At 43.6% G+C, this 20,144-nt stretch overlaps 1 protein-coding gene across 10 annotated transcripts in view; it reads left to right on the top strand.

The window, feature by feature from the left end:
• The window catches only part of Scmh1 (Scm polycomb group protein homolog 1), a 130,741-nt gene that overhangs the window by 106,753 nt on the left and 3,844 nt on the right, over window positions 1–20,144 (top strand). For 8 of the 10 annotated variants that reach the window (XM_031378487.1, XM_031378492.1, XM_031378486.1 and 5 more), the window contains 5 exons: window positions 758–884; window positions 6,941–7,141; window positions 8,769–8,960; window positions 16,272–16,466; window positions 19,118–19,183. In XM_031378487.1, the coding sequence (XP_031234347.1) occupies window positions 758–884; window positions 6,941–7,141; window positions 8,769–8,960; window positions 16,272–16,466; window positions 19,118–19,183 (781 nt within the window). The remainder of the gene's footprint in view (window positions 1–757; window positions 885–6,940; window positions 7,142–8,768; window positions 8,961–16,271; window positions 16,467–19,117; window positions 19,184–20,144) is intronic. The other 2 variants (XM_031378491.1, XM_031378494.1) reach the window with 1 other exon arrangement.

The raw sequence follows: 20,144 nt of genomic DNA on the forward strand, positions 1-20,144 counted from the left end.
ATCCTCTTTCCATCTTCTTGAAAATGAAGGGGGGATCTTATCCCCTTTATTGGTAATCTCTACTATATGATTCATGAGAAACATTTATTAATGCTTATATGTCAAGTGCCATGTGAGGACTGGCACTCAGACCCTCATAAGAGCTGTAGGTTAATCAAGACCATCAATGGGTAAGCAGATAGTAATAGTACACGAACAAGTAGGGACAAAGGGTGGAGTTAAGAGGAAAAGTAAGAGAGCAGGAAAGAATATTCCCCATTGAAGAGAAAGCTTAAAATTCTAAAGATGTATGCAGACAAAATTGTAGGGTTTTTAGAGAAGTAGTATGTTTAGGGACTGTTAGATTATTAAGAGAAGGAATAGCAGGTAATGAGCTAAAGACGCTGGAGGCAGAGGAAAGCATTTGGTAGAGTTGGGTTCATTTCCATTTAGAGAAAGAAACAAAGTAATAACATTAAACCATAGCATACTTTCTGCCCCGTTTTCAAAGGATTTGTAGTTCTGATGATACTGAATCTAACATGGAAGTGCATTAAGCTCTTTCTCTTCAAAAGATCAAAATTATATACATACATTCAGAAAATGTTCACTAAGGACTCTCAATACATGCTGGGGCCAGTTACTAAGTAGGAAATAAAGATGACGTGTGGTACCATTCATAAATATGCTGGTCTCATGGGTGTACTGAGTGATAGGGATAGAGGAGGAGAGAAGTCAGCTGTTATGGAAGCAAACTTTTCCACATCCATTTTAACAGAGAAAACCTCGGACTTTGCTGAGCCCACCACCCACCTCACCAACAACCAGCACCCCTGAACCGGACACCAGCACTGTGCCCCAAGACGCTGCCACTATCCCAAGTTCAGCCATGCAGGCCCCGACAGGTAAGAACAGAGGACGGATCTAGTTGCAGTTCCCCCTGGGGCATAGTCTCTACATTTCTCTAGTCTTCTACCAGTAACTAGCCTTGTCCACTTGTAAATCTAGGTAGAATTAAAAAAAAAAAAAAAAACTCTTTGGCATTTGAAATTGTCTTAGAGAAGCTTTCATTTGTAAGAGGGGGAAAAACTAGGGTAACTGTTTTATGAACTCAGAGCTGGGGAACCAGGGCTGATTACACTTAGTTGGGACATTACCTTTTTTTTTTTTTTTTTTTTTTTTTTTTTTTTTTTTTTTTTTTTTTTTTTTAAGATTTATTTGTTATATATAAGTACACTGTAGCTGTCTTTAGACACACCAGAAGAGGGCATCAGATCTCATTATGGGTGGTTGTGAGCCACCATGTGGTTGCTAAGATTTGAACTTCAGACCTTCGGAAGAGCAGTCAGTGCTCTTAATCCACTGAGCCATCTCGCCAGCTCCCCCACCCCCTTTTTTTAATCTATTTTTTATTTTATGTACATTGGTGTTTTGCCTACGTATATGTCTGAGGGAGGGTGTCAGGTCACCTGGAACTGGAGTTACAGACAGCTGTGAGCTGCCAAGTGGGTGCTGGGATTGAACCTGGGTCCTCTGAAAGAACAGTCAGTGCTCTTAACCACTGAGCCATTTCCTTTCTTAATGATCCCTTATAGCATTCCAGTGAGGCTGCCACCATTCACATTTTGAAAATTTTCTTTTAAGTTTTAAAAAAAGAAAAAAATCGGGCTGGAGAGATGGCTCAGCGGTTGAGAGCACTGACTGCTCTTCTGAAGGTCTTGAGTTCAAATCCCAGAAACCACATGGTGGCTCACAACCATCTGTAATGAGATCTGACACCCTCTTCTGGTGTGTCTGAAGACAGCTACAGTGTACTTACATATAATAATAAATACATCTTTAAAAAAAAATGAAAAAAATCATCAATGAAGACAAACCTTGATACAGTGAAAATGAATTTTACTTTGGAGACCAGCCAACAAATGATTGATTCAGAGCAAAATCTAGTAGTTGATGAGGATGAAAAATCAACCTGGGGGCTAGAGTGTGAGTACAGGTACACATGCAAAAGTCACACATATCTGTCCCCATTTTATAAAGTATCTATAAAGGTAACTATAAAATACCTATACCTTTAAAGCATATGCATACCTTTCCAGTGGGGCAGTCTTAAAGTACTCATTTGTATGTATGCATTGAAATACTTGTGTGAAAACTTACAGTTTCCTATAGACATCCTTGGATGTCTAGGAAATTAGAGTGATCTCCATGGCTGTTAGAGTAATCTTCCCTTAGAATGAGTTAAGTGTGTCTCTGCACAAACCCTTTCTAGGGTTTGTGTCAAGAGACAGAAGGGCTTCTCAGCCATAGTTTAATCTCCAGATAGCTTCAAAAGCAGGGCCTTCCTGTAGCCGCACAAGGTCTGGGTCTGATGTTTGCTGTTGGTTGACTTTGGGTGGGGAAGGGTTCACATGAATTTTCAGTTGTTCCAACACAATTTATTGAAGAAACTCCTTTGTCAAAAACAAAGTGGATTCCTGTAAATTTATTTCTGGGCTGTATAATATCTTGTTCTATTTGTCTATTCACTTGCCAGTATATACTCCATGTTTGCTTAAGTTTTGAGGTCATGAAGTTTCAGGGCCCCAACTTTATCTTCACCTTTAATACTCTATTGGATGGACTAAACCTTCTTTAGCTCCCAATTAAATGGTGCTTGTTTGTTTGTTTGTTTGTTCTATAAGTGTTGCCTTGCTCACACATGTGAGTGTTGGCACAGGCCTTTAATCCCAGCTCTCATGAGACAGTGAGTTTGAGGCCAGCATTATCTACATAGTGAGTTCCAGAATAGCCAGGACTCTGAAGGGGGAAGTGATGTTTCAAGAAAAAAACTAAACAAATAAACCAAAAAAGAGTTGTTTTGCTCATGGTACCTGTTTCCAGCAGTAAAACAGTTGAACAACTGAGAAATTGGTATTAATCATTTCATGTATATTTATTTTTTTCACATATAAGCACAGGTAGTTATTGATAATTATTTAGAATAAATTTTAGTAATTAAGAATAAAAATGTTTGTCTTCATTTAGTCTTTCATTTATTTGTTTGTTTGTTTGTGTTGGGAATCCAGCCTAGAGTCTTGTACATCCTAAGCAAGACTTCCTTTTTCATAATCTAGATTTCTGATCTATGTCTTACTAATGAGCAACTTAGCATTTCTTGGAAGATGCTATTTTACCTTTTCTTTTTCTCCTTCACATTTGAAGGAGAACTTTACAGGGTTCAGAAGTCTGTGTTGGTGGGAGCTTTTCTTTCAATAGTTTAGATATTTTCTATTTTCTCTTTGTATGATTCTCAGATATTGTCCTGTAGACAGGTGATTTTTTTCCACCTTGCTCTGTTGTTAGTGAGCTTTCTGTTCATCTTGAGACAGGTTTTCAGTATTGTCCAGGTTGCCCTTGGCTTCTTTGTTCATCCAAGCATAGAGTTTCTCACTGCTTTGGTGATAAAACAGCATGGCCAAAAACAGTTTGGGGAGGAAGGCATTTATTTCATGTAATAGTCCACCGTTAAAGGAAACCAGTGCAAGAATTCAGGGCAGGAACTGAGGCAGAAGCTGGCTTGCTCTTCATGGTTTACTCAGCCTGCTTTCTTACACCATCCAGGACCACCTACCCAGGCTTAGCACCGCCCACAGTAGGTTGGTCTCTATCACATCAATCATCAATCGAGAAAATAAATGACCCACAGATTTTCCTGTAGGCCAATTGAATGGAGGAATTTCTTCAATTGAGATACCTTTTCCCAGGTGACACCAACTTGTCTTAGCCACGTACCCACTATTAATAGCATATGGTTAGAAAGACAGTAATGCCCAGACCCCAAACTTAGCTTAGCATTATTTCAATTGTATTCTGTTGGTCAGTGAACCACAGAACCTAACTAAATTCAAGATTAGGGAATCCCTAATCAGACTTTACCTCTCAGGGGAGGATTAAAGAATCATGAGCTATATTTTAAAACCACCTCAGACAACTCCCTAAATATTAATTTTTTACATTTTTCCTACTTGAGAAGCTAATTGTCAGTCCTTCATAGGACTCTTCATCAAAAGTATCATCTCCTTGCAGTGTCAGGCAGCACGTCCTCTGAATGAAGTGCAGGTACATGAGTCCTCTTTTGGTTCTTCGAGACAGGGTTTCTCTGTGTAGCCCTGACTGACCTGAAACTCACTCTGTAAACCAGGCTGGCTTCGAACTCAGAAATCCGCCTGCCTCTGCCTCCCAAGTGCTGGGATCAAAGGCATGAGCCACCACTGCCTGGCTTACATGAGTACTCTTAAGTGAAATTTCTCAGCCACAGGACTTGCATGGGATTCTTCATATAGTGATCATGTGACTGTGGACAGGGTTGGGATGAGTTTATTATGTGCAGCAATCACTAATTGCAGAAACTGTGAAACTCAAATGAGCACATGTGGCAGTTCCTTTACTAGATCTAGTGTTGTGTCTTAGACATTATGAACTTCTGTTTTCTCCTTTGCCGTTAGACAAGTAGGCATTCTTCTTTCTCCTTGCCTATGAAAGGTTGGGAGTCCAAAAGATGAAGAGGCAGGGCTGGAAGAACAGATATTTTCCATTTTGCACTGCCTCTGAAGCTTCTAAGTCCACATTAGCAATCATTCTGACAAAGGACTATCTAACAGCCTCAGGACTTTTTTGAATAGCATCTAGGTTCAAGATGAGGGACAAAGGTCTTCAAAGATAAACCCTTCTTTACTTTGTTCCTCTTCTGCAGCTACAGCTAAAAGATAGCACTCTCGAGTACCTTAATAATTAAAGAATAAGAGGCCATGAATTTGAGAGGGAATGGAAGGAGGAGTGAAATTTATGTAATTGTATTTTAATTAAAATAGTTTTAAATTGTTGTATAACAGAGTCTGCAAGGATTTTCCTTAGCAAATTCCTATGGAAATCTTCTGTCTAAAAAAATCTATGAAGCATATTCTTTCTGACTTTTGTTTGGTTTGGATTTTTGAGACAGAGTCTCACTGTGTAATTCTGGTTGGCCTGGTACTCATCATGTAGACTAACCTGGCCTCAAACTCAGAGATCCACCTGTCTCTGATATGAATGCTGGGATTAAAGACATGTGCCACCATGCCCCACCTTCCTTCTTACCTCTTAAAAAAGGAGTTTTTCTCTCATCTTACATTTTATCTTAAATAGTAAAAAGACAGGCAACACTTTGATGGTTTTAAAAAAAACTTAGCTATTTCATTGAACTCATCAAGAACATTTCCTGCTTTGGTATTATGGACAACAGTCATATCAAACTTTCAGTGCCGCCGGGCGGTGGTGGCACACGCCTTTAATCCCAGCACTTGGGAGGCAGAGGCAGGTGGATTTCTGAGTTCGAGGCCAGCCTGGTCTACCAAGTGAGTTCCAGGACAGCCAGAGCTACACAGAGAAACCCTGTCTCAAAAAACCAAACTTTCAGTCCCTTCCTAGCACACTGTAACCACCACCACCCCATCCTTCACCTTCCAGTCACATTGTCTTCACCTTCCATTAAAACTCTCTTAAAGGGGTTAGGAATGAGAATATCATCCTGAGTGAGGTAACCCAATCACAAAAGAACACACACGGTATGCATTCTCTAATAAATGGATATTAGCCCAGAAGATTGGAATACACAAAGTACATACTACAAACCACAAGAAACTCAAGAAGAAGGACGACCAAAATGTGGGTACTTTGTTCCTTCTTAAAATCAGGAACAAAATACCCATGGGAGGAGTTGTAGAGACTAACTGTGGAGCAGAGACTAAAGGAAGGACAATCCAGAGACTGCTGTACCTGGGAATCCTTCCCATATTCAGTCATCAAATCTAGACACTATTGTGGATGCCAACAAGCGCTGGCTGACAGGAGCTTGATATAGCTGTCTACTGAGAGGCTCTGACAGTATCCGACTAATTCGGAAGTAGAGGCTCACAGCCATCCATTGGACTGAGTACAAGGTCCTCAATGAAGGAACTAGAGAAAGGACCCAAGGAGCTGAAGGGTTTGCAGCTCCTTAGGACGAACAACAATATGAACTAACTAGTCTAGTACCTTCAGAGCTCCCAGGGACTAAAACTCCAACCAAAGAGTACACATGGGGGGGACTCATGGCTCCAGCAGCATGTGTATAGCAGAGGATGGCCAAGTCGGTCATCAATGGGAGGAGAGGCCCTTGGCCCCGTGAAGGTTCTATGCCCCAGTGTAGGGGAATGCCAGGGCCAGTAAGCAGGAGGGGGTGGGATGGTGTGCAGGGGGAAGGGGGAGGGAACAGGGGATTGTTTTAGTTTTTTTCTTTTTTGGAGGGGAACCTGGGAAAGGAGATTTTGTAAATAAAGAAAACATCTAATAAAAAGGGGGTGGGGCTAGGAATGTAGCTCAACGGTATCTAAGCACTTGCTTAGCTTGGATGAGGCCCTGGATTTGATCCCCAGCACCAAAGGAGAAAAATAACCCCAGGGTATGAGTTCACACTAGAGCTTTGCTCCTGGTGCCTCCTCCCTCTGGTTCCAAACCTAGTGCCGTATGCTTAGCTTTTGTAACTAAGGCATCTTGTATTAGAATCTATTATGGGGGCTGGAGAGATGGCTCCGCGGTTAAGAGCACTGACTGCTCTTCCAGAGGTCCTAAGTTCAATTCCCAGCAACCTCATGGTGGCTCACAACCATCTGTAATGAGATTGGATGCCCTCTCCTAGTACGTCTGAAGACAGCAACATTGTACTTACATACATGAAATAAATAAATCTTTTTCAAAAAAAATTGTGATACACTTTTGATATGTGACAAACTACTACAAAACTAAATTTTGAAACACTAAGGGCTGATTAGGTAGAGATAGCTCATCTATTGCATACAGTGCTAGATTGGGCCAGGGGGAGAAGGGACTAACTAGGTTTAGGGATTCACTTTTATACATGGCTGGCACACTGTAAGATTCTGGGGTTCTTTGTTTCCTGTAGTTTGTATCTACTTGAACAAGAATGGCAGCACGGGCCCCCACCTGGATAAGAAGAAGATCCAACAACTCCCTGACCATTTTGGGCCAGCCCGTGCCTCTGTGGTGCTGCAGCAGGCTGTCCAGGCTTGCATTGACTGTGCTTATCACCAGAAAACTGTCTTCAGCTTCCTCAAACAGGGCCACGGCGGTGAAGTCATCTCAGGTAAGGGCTTCTGGGCTAGTTGGACTCCTAACTGGAATGGCAGACTTTCCTTCTGAGGAGAGATCCTAGTACTCAGCTCATACTCCTAGGCTCTGGAGAGTGCAAAAGTATCCCATTCCTCAAGAGTCCTCACTGCCAGCTCCCAGGCTCTTCTGAATATATAGAACCTATATACCATATAGTATGTACCATATACCTCTGCCAAAAATAGCCAAACGACTACCTAACACAACTTCTAAACTTTAATCCCCACACAGAAAATATGAGTGTTGCTTAAAGCCATTCTGTGGGGAAAATACATAGGACCTGTATTGTTGCAGCAAGAAAATTTCCTCAACTGGCTTCAGAGGACCTCTGACCTCCTTTCACTCCTTTGCCTCCTAAGCTTCTGGGCCTATAGGACCCATACAAGGGAGCTAAATCCCAGGATAGAGGGAAAATGGGAGCTTGATTTAACAGTGTGGTACTTTTTCTACAGTAACCGACAATACTTTCCTGCTATGCTCTGTTTCTGCTTCAGTTTTCTTAACTCTAAAATCTTACTTTTACCCACCAAGCCTACAACGGCTTGACCTCCTACCTTCCAGCCTTTACTCTAATGCTGCTTTACAGTCCTTCCCTTTCCTCCGTAGCAAGCTGCTATGGCATTAAGGAACCAGTTGAGCATAAACAGCCAAATAGTCCTTTTAGCAAATACCTGTTGAGCCTTTACTGTGTGGCAGAGGTTTCTGCCACACACTAGCCAGGAAAAGGGAAAATAGACTATGACAGGCTCATGTCTGCAATGGTGGAAAAGAAAATGCGCGTACTCTGTGGAAGGGTGGCAACAGAAGTGCTGCAGAGGCAAGTCTAGGCAGTCCCTGGATGCTTAGGATGGGAACTGCGGATACATTCAAACCTGTGTCTCCTGGGGCCCAGGCCACTCTCTGGCCTCCCTTGCCGCAGTCTGCAGGGCCTGAGTTCCTAACTGCCTGCAGTTGCTCTTCACCTCTACTGCTTAGAGATCTTCCTCTTTAAAACTTTTGTGAGAGTGATTTTATCTCCTCAGATTTCCATTTCCTCCCTTCCCTCAAAGACAGTTACATGAGCCTTTTGCTTTTTACAAATTATGACAATATTTTGATAGAAATAAATAGTACATAAAAATAAAAGCAAGCATGGAACATTTCGTAATGTTGACCAAATCTAATATCCTGATATAGAAATTGGAAATTGTATACCTAGGCCGCTGCTAGCAGTGACAGTATTATCTTCTGCGTAGCCTCCCTGTTGGGCTGTTTTGTGGACACAGCACCCTAGGTGAGCACAGTTCCTGGAAGAGGCCTACCCAGGTGATGAAGCAGATAGCATTATGTTCATAGGTGTTTGCACAGGTTGAGTCAGATCATGCCAGCGCCCAGGGGTACAACAGGCCTGGCCTGGCACTCCTATGATTACACACCCTTTGGAGTTAGAGGCAAAAATCAAAGCCCTTGAGCAAGGGAAAGAGCAGGAAGAAGACAAGTGGGCAAGCAGCCTGACACTGCCTTTTTGTAACCTGCCAAGCCTAAGACATGCATGAGCTAAGCTTCTCCAGCCAGCACTGCACATCACTGTACAACTTCCTTCTTTGTTCTTAACTCCACAGCCGTGTTTGACCGGGAACAGCACACTCTCAACCTCCCAGCAGTCAACAGCATCACCTATGTCCTCCGTTTCCTCGAGAAGCTCTGCCACAACCTTCGAAGTGACAATCTGTTCGGCAACCAGCCCTTTACACAGACTCACTTATCACTCACTGCCACAGAGTACAGCCACAGCCACGACAGGTACCTACCAGGTAGGAGCTGGGATGGGGCCAGGGCTGAGATGTGGCTAGGCAGCCAGCAGCACCTGTAAGGGCCCTGGCAGCCCTCAGACCTGAGAGCCTGGCACCTACTGTCCAGAGATCTGGTTTCTACCCTTTACCCTCGCCACATGTGGGTCACATCTAGGGGGTTTTGGTTTCCTGCTACTTTAAGTCTTCAGAATTTTGTTGTCACTCTAGAATCTCTCTTTCCTCTGGACCCCTTTCTCTAGTAGTGGTCCTGTGATGTCCTTCTGTGCAGACATGAAGTCCTATCACATCTTCCAGTATGAACCAAAGGCCTCACATAGTCCTCCTTTGCTAGCTACAAGGGTTAGTCTTAGGCTAGAGATTGAGAAAGTTGCTCCTTGTTGATTGGCCGTCCATTCTTTTCTTTGGCACATGGCCCTAACTTCTAGCATTGCCAGTCTAACAAGTCCATTCAAGTTCCTGCTGTTTCCAGCTAGGCTGGAAAATAACTTTTTAGTTAACATACCAGACCCACAATGAGAAAGCGGATGCCACGTGGCTAGGTCCGTGACTAAGCACTTCCCAGAGGGCTTGAAGAATGAGTGGAGCTCCGCATCTCTGATCTGAATATAGGACACAGAACCGAGGGAGGGAGGAAAGCTTGGTCCCAAACAGAGAGAGGTAGGTTGCTGTTAAGATGGAGAAATCATTTTTTAAAAGACACCTGTGATGGTGCCCTGAGCAAAGAGGAGGTATTGTCAGTCTGGGGCTGCTCTATCTATCTTGGGGTGCATGAGTCTGAAAAGTGCTCTGGGGCTTCTGCATGGGTCTCACTCCCACATTCCCTTTCTTGATGTGTTTTCATCAGATTCTTAATGAAAAGACTTGTGACAAAAGTATCACTTCTGGAGGATGTACTCAGGGAAGAGACCACACACCCAGTCTCCTGACCCCTCTATACATCTGCAACAAATGAGAGTTGCTTATGTGATTTGAGGTGAAAAGATAGCTAGACTCCTCCATTACCTGCATGTCAACCAAACGAACCTCTGGCCCCTGCAGCTGTACCATGGCTCTCAGGTGGTTCTTTTCTTCAGAGGAAACTTCTTAAACTCCCTGCTCTAAATTGCTTTTTTTTTTTTTTTTTTAACATCAGAACTTGTAAGAACAGTCCTTCAGTTAGAATGTTGTATTGGATAGGCTGGAGTTGGAACAGTCAAAGACAACATGTTAAATATTCTTAGCCATTGTCTTTTGGGAGTCCTGGGGTTGGTTTCCCTAATGAAGGGCCTAAGTGGAAATCTGAAAGAGGAAGCTGCTAATGCTTGCATAGAACACTGTCCCTCATGAACTGGGAAAGGGCCGTGGCAACAGCACTCAGCAGCTGCTGGGACATGCCCATAGGGCCTCTAGTCATGACAAGAGCAGGGGTGCCCTTTCCAGCTGTGACTATGTCCTATCGACCCCATGTCAGACAGGCTGCACCAACTCTGAGCTTCTCTGCTCACCAAGCTGTTCCTCATGGGAGGTTTTCAGCATGTTGTCTACTTGCATCCTGCCTGTTTGCTTCTTAGAAATAGTTTTAACTGTGCCCAGACAAGCTAGGGCTTTGTCTGGACTTCTGACTCCTCTACTCTGTAGCTTGTCTTCTCTGCCTGCCTGGTCCCCTGCTCTCATACCTCATTGGCACCTATATTTTTCTGATTATTTACCAGCCCTCTGCAGAGCTCCATCAGTACTCCTAGCTTTCTTTTGCTTTTCCTTTCAATCTATTTTGTTGCCATTCCTGCCCATCTGCCTAGTCACACATTTCTACTGATATAGTATCTGTAGTGGCTATTCCTGGTTGTCAACTTGACTATATCTAAAATGAACTACAATCTAAAATTAGAAGGCTCACCTGTGGCCCTAATCTGGAGGCTGAGAGATACAAGTTTCAAACCTGAATCTTGGCATGGAGATCTTGAGGCATAGTGGCTATGAATCTCAGAAGATTAAGATTGGAAGATCTATGAGTTTCAAACAAGGTCATCTGGGATTAAAGGTGTGGTAGCACACACCTTTAATCTGGGCCACACAGTATTGCTTCTGACCAAGGAACTCACTTCACAGCCAGAGAAGTGCGACAGTGGGCCCATGATCATGGAATCCACTGGTCTTACCATGTTCCCCATCATCCTGAAGCTGCTGGTCTAATAGAAACATGAAATGGCCTTTTGAAGACAAAGCTACCACGCCAATTAGGTGGCAACAGCATGGAGGGCTGGGGCAGAGTTCTTCAGAAGGCAGTATATGCTTTGAATCAGCATCCAATATATGGTACAGTTTCCCCCATAGCCAGGTTCCATGGGTCCAGGAATCAAGGGGTGGAAAAGAGAATAAATAGTTCCACTCACTATCACTCTAGTGACCCTCTAGGAAAAGTTTTGCTTCCCGTCCCCACAACTCTAGGTTCTGCTGGCCTAGAAGTTTTGGTTCCGGAGGGCAGAGTTCTCCTACCAGGAGCCACAACAAACATTCCATGAATTAGAAGCTCAGACCTCCCGCTGGTCATTTTGGGCTTCTAATGCCCTTAAACCAAGCAGGATGACAAAGAATGCAGACCCATCAGGAGTGAAGGTATGGGTCAATCCTCCAGGAAAAGAGCCAAGACCTGCTGAGGTGCTTGCTAAGGGGGAAGGAAATACAGAATGGGTAGTAGAGGAAGGTAGTTATAAATACCAGCTAAGGCCATGTAATCAGTTGCAGAAACGAGAATTATAAAGTAATATGAATGCTTCTGTCTTATTAAGAATACATTTTTCTTCCAATTTCTTTAACATCAATTGGTATTTAAGTTGAGACACTAAAAGAATGTTCCCAAGGGACATTGCCCCACTGTAAATTTACAAATGCATTTGCAATTGTACAAGGAATAGTTATATCATGTTAGGCATACTCATGATTTTGCTATTGTTTCATGTGGACATGAGATATTATTTGTGTCAAGTTGACAAGGGGTGGATTGTAGTGGCTATTCCTGGTTGTCAACTTGACTATATCTAAAATGAACTACAATCTAAAACTAGAAGGCTCACCTCTGGCCCTAATCTGGAGGCTGAGAGATACAGGTTTCCAACCTGAATCTTGGCATGGAGATCTTGAGGCATAGTGGCTATGATTCCCAGAAGATTAAGATTGGAAGATCTATTAGTTCAAGCAAGGTCACCTTTAATCTGGGCCACACCTTTTGCTGGAGACCTATATAAGGATATTGGAAGAAGGAAGGCTCACTTTGCTTCACCTGCTTGCCTTGTGGGAGTGAGCAACTGCTAGGTCCTTGGGCTTCCATTCACAGCTGCTGCCAACCATTTTTGGGAGTTGGACTACAGACTGTAAGTCATCAACAAATTCCTTTACTACATAGAAACTACCATAAGTTCTGTGACTTTAAAAAACCCTGACAATATAGTATCCATGCCTCAGATCTGTGTTAACTGGATTGTTTCCTGGAGCCCTTTCCCCTTCCTGCCTTGCTACCACATTGCCCTGCCTCTGTGGACTTGGCTCAGCTGACCATGTCCTTACAATGTAACAGAACCATCAAAAGTTCATATCCTTTTCACCATCCTTACCTAAACTTAGACTTACTGTTTTCACTGCTCTACTTTAGAAACTTTCAAACCTACAGAAAAATTACAACAAAAGTAAAATGAGTCCGTCACCAAGACTCACTTTTAACTTTTTGCAGTATTTGTTCAGTTTCACTCCTCACACATATATTTGTTTCTATATATTTAATACATATTTATATATATGGATTTTGTTTATTTAACACACAAGAATTAACTAAGTGGAATTTTTGTCTTATTTGTTTTGGTTTTTCAAGACAGGATTTCTTTGTGTAGCCCTGGCTGTCCTGGAACAAGAGCTATAGACAGGCTTCCCTTGAACTCACAGAGATCCACCTGCCTCTGTCTCCCAGTGCCACTATGGCCCAGCTGACAAGTGAAATCTTTTTCTACATATCTCTTTTAAAGAGCATAGAACATAGGTATAGACCTGCGATCCCAGTCTTCAGGAATTTAAGGCGAGAGGTTCACAAGTTAAAAGATAGCCTGGGCTACACAGTGAAACCCTACCTCAGAAAGAGAGAAGAGGGAAGAAGGGAGAATGGAAGACAAGAAGGGTGGTAGAAGGGCAAAAGGAAGAACATTAATTTTTGTGTTCAGGAAATTTAATGTAGGGGCTGGAGAGATGGCTAAGTGGTTAAGAGCACTGGCTGCTCTTCCAGAGGACCTGAGTTCAATTCCCAGCAACCACATGGTGGCTCACAACCATTTGTAATGGGATCTGATGCCCTCTTCTGGTGTGTCTGAAGACATCTACAGTGCACTCACATAAATAAAATAAAGAAATAAATCTTTAAAAAGAAAATAAATTTAATGCAAATAAAATACTCCTGGCCTACGATACTATCTAGATCAGAATTTCCCCAGTTGTCTCAATGATGTCTTTTGAACTGGGCAGTGGTGGTGCACGCCTTTAATCCCAGCACTTGGGAGGCAGAGGCAGAAGATTTCTGAGTTCAAAGCCAGCCTGGTCTACAGAGTGAGTTCCAGGACAGTCAGGGCTACACTCACTCAAAAAAACAAAACAAAACAAAACAAAACCTGTCTCAAAAAAAAAAAAGTTGTCTTTTGTAACTGTTTTTGTTTTGTTTTCTTTAATTTAGAATCCAGTAAGAGATCATCTGGGGCCTTTTGCTGTCCTGTCTCCTCGCTTCCTTGACCTAGAGCTTTCCTCTACTCTTTGTCTTCTCTGGTGCATTGGCATTTTGAAGGATCCAGTCCAGTCGTTTTAGCTTTAGGTCATCAAACGTTTATTAAATCCTCATTCTTTGCCAGATTCTATACTGGATTTTGGGAGACAGAGGTAAGACAGACTGAACTCCTGCACTCTGAAGCTTAGAGGGAAAAGGCATGTGGTTAAGAGCATGGATCAAAGATGCTCCAGCTCAGCCACTTATGGTCAGCAAAGAGCACGAAGGACTCCTGGGTGAGAGCAGGCTACCAGGGAACCCCATCTGTCTGCAGAGTCACGTGTGTTCTGGGTCAAGGGCCAAGCATGTGGAAGTCAAAAGAAGGAGCTCCTTTGGAGTCCCTAAAGTAATGACAATATGAGGCAGGAGATTTATTTTAATTCAGCTAGTTACTATGGATTAGCTGTGATTGGAGTCTACCTCCACCTCTAGATCTGCTGTTTTGAGATTTCTGGGCTGCTACTTGCTAGGGGAAGTAGTGCCTTTGTTCTAGGACTCAAGGACTTGAGTTGTTTTTGGCATAATCATTCATCCATCGGCACTGCCCTTTTTCCTGGGAGTCAGCTTGCTTATCTATTCAGACTGAGAAGATCTCTAACTATCCAGTGTTAATGTAAATCAGCTTTTCTGCCATGCTGTTGGAGAAATGAGGGTGTGCCACTGCTCTGCTGGATGTCAGTGGGCAGAGATGAGGCCCTTGCTATGTGCGTACACATCAGTAAAAGGCAGCTCTCTTCCAGATCTTACTGTAAAAAGGTACCCTACAAGCATTCCTAGTGGAAGAAAGGGGAAAGGGTGGAAAAGGAGTATGGAGAAAAGTCATAGGTAAGAAATACTCCCAAGGGAGCCTGGGAAGGCAGGGAGGGCTCAGTGTACAGAGTAGAACATGGGGACTATTTGTAAGAAGACAGATTTCAGCTTTTTAAAAAGGGGGGGGGCCTAGAGAGATGGCTCAGTGGATAAGAGCACTGATTGCTCTTCCTAAGGTCCTGAGTTCAAATCCCAGCAGCCACATGGTGGCTCACAACCATCCATAATGAGATCTGATGCCCTCTTCTGGTGCGTCTGAAGACAGCTACAGTGTACTTATGCATAGTAGATAAATAAACCTTTAAAAAAAAACAAAAAAAAACCTTCCATTTAAAACAAAAAAGAAGGCACTTAGCCATGCCAAAAATCCTCCAAGAGAACAGCTAGTCATGGGGGTCAGGAGTCAGGGGAGTGGTCTTTATCAAGTAGAGGTCAGAGAACTACTGAATCGAGATCTCAGCTGTAGGTTCTAGGACCTGGTGACTGGGTTCTACTATCTGATATTGGCCATAGAGGTGCGTAATTGACATGAGATTCCCTTCCCAATGGCTTTCAGATGTTCACAAACCCCTTGGAAGGCTTCCTGTATGTGGATAAACTTCCTCAGGGTTTCCCCACAGTGTACTGAGAAGCATTCTGCTATGTCAGAGTCGAGTTCTTACCCCTATCCACATCCCTGTGCCTGAGCTCCCCCACCTAGAACAAGGTCAGTACAGATGAATGACTGAAGGCATGGAAGGAACAGGTTAGGTTCTCTGCAGACAGGCCTTTAATTAGGTATGGAATATTTCTGAGCTCTCCTGCTGATCTGCATCTGCTTCTAAAGAGTCCTCGTGTGAGGATTTGCTAGCTCAGTAATTAAAAGCACTTGCTCTGAAATTCTAAGGATTTGAGTTTGAATCCCTGCTGCCCACATTAAAAAGCCATGGCTGTATGTGCTTTTGTAACTCCAACATGGGGGTCAAGGACAGGCAGATCTTGAGATCTCACTAGCCAGCTAGCCTAATCCAAAAATCAGTGAACTTCAGGCTCAGTGACAAATCCTGTCTCAAAAGAATCAAGCAGAAAATGATAGAGGAAAACACTCAGTATCATCTGGCCTCCACATGTGTGTACATGGGCACATACACACAGAACCCTCCCCTGAGCATTTGCATCCTTCCACATGTGTGTACATGGGCACATACACACAGAACCCTCCCCTGAGCATTTGCATCCTTCCACATGTGTGTACATGGGCACACACACACAGAACCCTCCCCTGAGCATTTGCATCCTTCCACATGTGTGTACATGGGCACACACACACAGAACCCTCCCCTTAGGATTTGCATCCTTCCACATGTGTGTACATGGGCACACACACACAGAACCCTCCCCTGAGCATTTGCATCCTTCCACAGCCTTACCCTCTTTCTAGCATCTTACGACTAAGGAATTTTCTTCCACCTAAAGTAACTCTGTTCCTTTTAAATTGTCCTTATCCAGAAAAGGACTACTGTCTCGGGCCAAGAGGAACTGTCTAGAGAAGACAGAGTCCAGAGAGGAATCCAAGTCCTGAGCTCCAGAGCCAGGAGCCATGATTGATACACAGGCATCCTGAATCCTCGTAGGACTTTATGTCTTGCTGCCTCTTGTTCCACTCAGGAAGTTACCTGGAGCCAGCACTCTGCCAGTCCCTCCAAGCCACTTCCTACTTTAACTCTAGTTTTATTATTTTCCAGGTGAAACCTTTGCCGTGGGGAATAGCCTGGCCCGGTCCTTGGAGACACACTCAGACCTAATGGACTCTACCTTGAAGCCTGCCAACCTTGTCAGCACGTCCCAAAACCTTCGGACTCCTGGCTATCGGCCCTTGCTTCCCTCCTGCAGCCTCCCATTAAGCACAGTCTCTGCTGTGCGCAGGCTCTGCTCTAGGGGTAAGCTGATCAGGGCTCTGTGGTCCTCGTGACTTCTTGCCCTTTCTTCTTCCCTTGTTCCTGGGATCAAAGAGTACTAAGGGAAACTAGTTTTGCTGCCCTACTAGTCGTTAGGACTGGAACTGTGCTCACTTTTGTGCCTTGCCCAGCCATCTGGGATGTTACTGGTGTTCTGGGCTTGGTTTAAAAAACAAACAAAAAACAGTAACAACAACAACAAAAACATAAATTGGGAGCCAAAGACCTAGAACTAAGAGACAGGGAGGGGCTGCTCTTCTAGCTCTTAACTGTTTACTGAATACCATCTTTCTTTTGTATGGGATAATACAAATTACTTTTTAAAAGTGTCTTATACAGGAGATAAACTTTAAAAAGATACTTGTAAAACAATAAAGATACATAATTGATAGTATGAAATTGCAAAAAGAGACACCTAATTCCAGTTATGCCTCCAAGGCCCTCTTCTTTTGAGAGTGACACCTTGTTTGAGACTAGATGAATGGCCAGGCCTCTTCTAGGGAACAGGGAGAACTTTCTGGAAGAACAGAATGGAGCTAAAGAATGGGTCATATCAGAACTGTATGGCCTCGGTATTGCTGAAACATAATGTCAAAGGTTAGGGCTTATATTATGGAAAACTTCCAAACTGTAGAATTTAAAGTTGATCATGTTGGCAGAGCTAGGCTACCCGTGGTAGCTGATCAGAGGCAAGACACAAACAGAACTCTGTCTGGATGACGCAGTGCTAGCCTGAACCCGGACTTGAGGGACAAGACTAGAAAGAATGGACCAGAACAGAAGTGAGAAAGGCCTGAAAATGAGGACAGTGTTAGACGTGAAACTACTCACTAGGTTAATTTAGAAAAGCTTGAAGACAGTAAGGACGGAGGAAGTGGGGACTGTCTCCTAGGTTTAGATATCTAGATACAGTTTGCTGGATGTTGTGCTATTCACTACAAAAGACCTCAAGATGGAAGGGAGGGGGAGCATGAGTCATCTTGGAGATACACAGCAGACAGCAGCTTGTGCAGGTCAGATTCACAGGAAGAGTGCAGTGCTGAAGTTAAGCGTTTGGGAGTCATTGGTACATCAGTTACTGTTGAAACTTTACAAGTAAATTAATTCCCAGGAGTAAAGGTAGGATGAAAAGAGCAGCTTTCCAAAGATGGGTGCCTAGCAGGCAAAGTTGGAAAAGTTCAAACAGGAACAGGGGCTTACACTGGAGGAAGGCACCCAGTGTGAGGAGAAGGGGGAATTGGTTGGATGGTGGCTGGACACTCCACGAATGTTTAGCAGCAGACCTGAGGAATACCTGCACAAGTCGATAATTGGTGGGTAGCTGGTGATCTTATCAAGAGACATGGAGAGGGTATTGCCATGAGTTGACAAAATATCAAGGAAGAATTTGATCAAAATAAAGACAGATGAGAGAGCCCGTGAGTCAAATGAAATTCTTATCGAGTAGAGCACTTGGGCATGATTGCCAATAGACAAGTTGAACTTGTAAGAGGTTGAAACTATAGCAGAGAAGAAAGGAATGGTGGGAACGAGTTGACAGGCAGATTGACTGGAAGATACACTTTCTCTGGCACAGGAAGAAAACTGCCAGCAGTGAACAGAGAAAGGGCTGAACAGGGAAGACTTGAGGAGTAGTGAAAGATTAGACCAGTCATACAGACAGTGAGACAGTGGGTAAAGAAAAGAATGTTTGCCAGAAATCTCAGGGGGCCAGCTTAAGTGGAGACTAGTTTGTAAGAGCGATGGATTTCTTTTGTTGCTTAGAGTCTCCTATAAGAAGTGAGACAAGACAGTTTGGAAATCAAGGTTTTATGATGTGCTAGTAAGACAAGAACTGGGAGGGAGGACAGCGTGTAAAGAATTCAATGGAGCCAGAAGGAGCACAGTAGGGATCATTGGCAGCTGAGCATTATAACGTAACAGCTCTGGGATCTATCTCAAGAGAGCTAGAAAGATGGCCAGTGGGTATCAGAGAAGGGCATGGTTAAAATTCTGAAGCACCAAATGTTCCAAATGTTCTTAGCACCAGACAGTGACCTTAGCAGTAGATAGCTGAAGTAGAAGAGAGGTGAAAATCACTGGAGGTGTGAGAGTTGAATGGATTCCCCACAGCAGGAACTGGGGTAGAACAAAGTAGCGAGCTATGCACCAAAAAACTCTTTATTTTAATAGGGGAACGTAACACACAGAGCTTTATTGATAAATAATAGTGTTCAAAAAGAACAGATGGTTGGATATGGGTTTACTCTCTGAAACACGTGAATTTCATAGGAAGGTGATCTGGAAATACCAACATGAAGCCAGGAGGATGTTCTGTCCTCAAACCCTAGCATCCCCTAGCACAGAGCGTGTAAAGTGTAGAAAAAGATTGCAGTAACAAGAAGTGAAAGGTGACTTTATAAAGAGAGATTCACGAGGCTGAGACAGACATGCTCCCTGTGTTATACCCCAACCCTAGCAGAGGGCAAAATGAAGTAGAAAGAGCTGTCAAGCAGAGATGTAGCTGAGACATGGCTCCCTCAATTTCCTTGCTTGAGACACGGATAAGTTGTCTCTCTCACCTCAGGTCTCTTGTATGCAAAGCACTCTCCATGAAGAATGGAAATTCTCATAGCAACCTGGTTTTTCCACAGGAGTGTTAAAAGGATCAAAGGAAAGAAGGGATGTGGAATCATTTTGGAAACTAAATCATTCCCCAGGTATGTGGGGAGTTTCTATGGTTTTCACCTCCACCACGGCAGGGATGCATTGCGATAGGCTCTCTCCCCTCCTTAGCGCAGATGGTACTGTGGTATCAGCTCTCGCCTCTCTAAACACGTCATGGGCCAGGTTATACTCTTGTACATGACGAACCTCTAAGACTGGATTCTATCTGATGAGTTCTAGATTGCTTATCTCAAAAAAGAATTTGAGTCTTATTTTGTTAATTCAGAAGATCAGACATAAGTACGCTACCCTGCTCCCTTATAGATGCTCTCTACCTGACCCTGTCATACTCAGACTGGTATAGTTTGTCTTCCCTGAGTGTAGAGGTGAGGACCCTGAGGTCAGCTCTCTACACAAGGATAAGGCACTAACTCATCTTCTTAAGCTCGTCAGTTCACCTCACTAGGCCTCAGTCCCCGCCTTTCTGTGCTGAAGATGGGTTATTACCTCCTTCAAGGGCTGCTTTGGAGGTCACAGGAGCTGAGGACAGTTGGGTCTTCTAACTTTTGAACTGTTGTTCTTAGCTCCAACTGCTTCCTGATTACCTCTGCAGTGCACTGTGCGGGTGTCTGTTTTCTAGGCTGTCACCAAGACTCCCCTTGCTCTGAACACCTATTCTCAGCAGGCTGCAAGTGAGCCTTCTCCTGGGCTAGTGCATCACTCATCTGTCAAAGCTACCTGAGCACAGTCAGTAGTTGTCAGAGATGCACATGGTTCTCTCCTATTCTCACTACCCTGCCCTCTTGCCACACGTGTCACCTCACATGTCGCCTCGCATTCCTGCTGACCTTAAATGTGACAGTTGTTCTGCTGCTTCAAGTCTTCGCTCGGATGTCATTTCATGAAAGCCTCTGGTTATCAGATAAATTAAAGCTCCTGCCACCTGCCCTGTTGAATTTATATTCTAATGGAGGTTGGCTGAGAAACATAAATACATCATAGTATTCAGTATGT

This window comes from Mastomys coucha, unplaced genomic scaffold (genome assembly GCF_008632895.1).
Source record: "Mastomys coucha isolate ucsf_1 unplaced genomic scaffold, UCSF_Mcou_1 pScaffold18, whole genome shotgun sequence".
NCBI classification, from domain to species: Eukaryota; Metazoa; Chordata; class Mammalia; order Rodentia; family Muridae; genus Mastomys; species Mastomys coucha.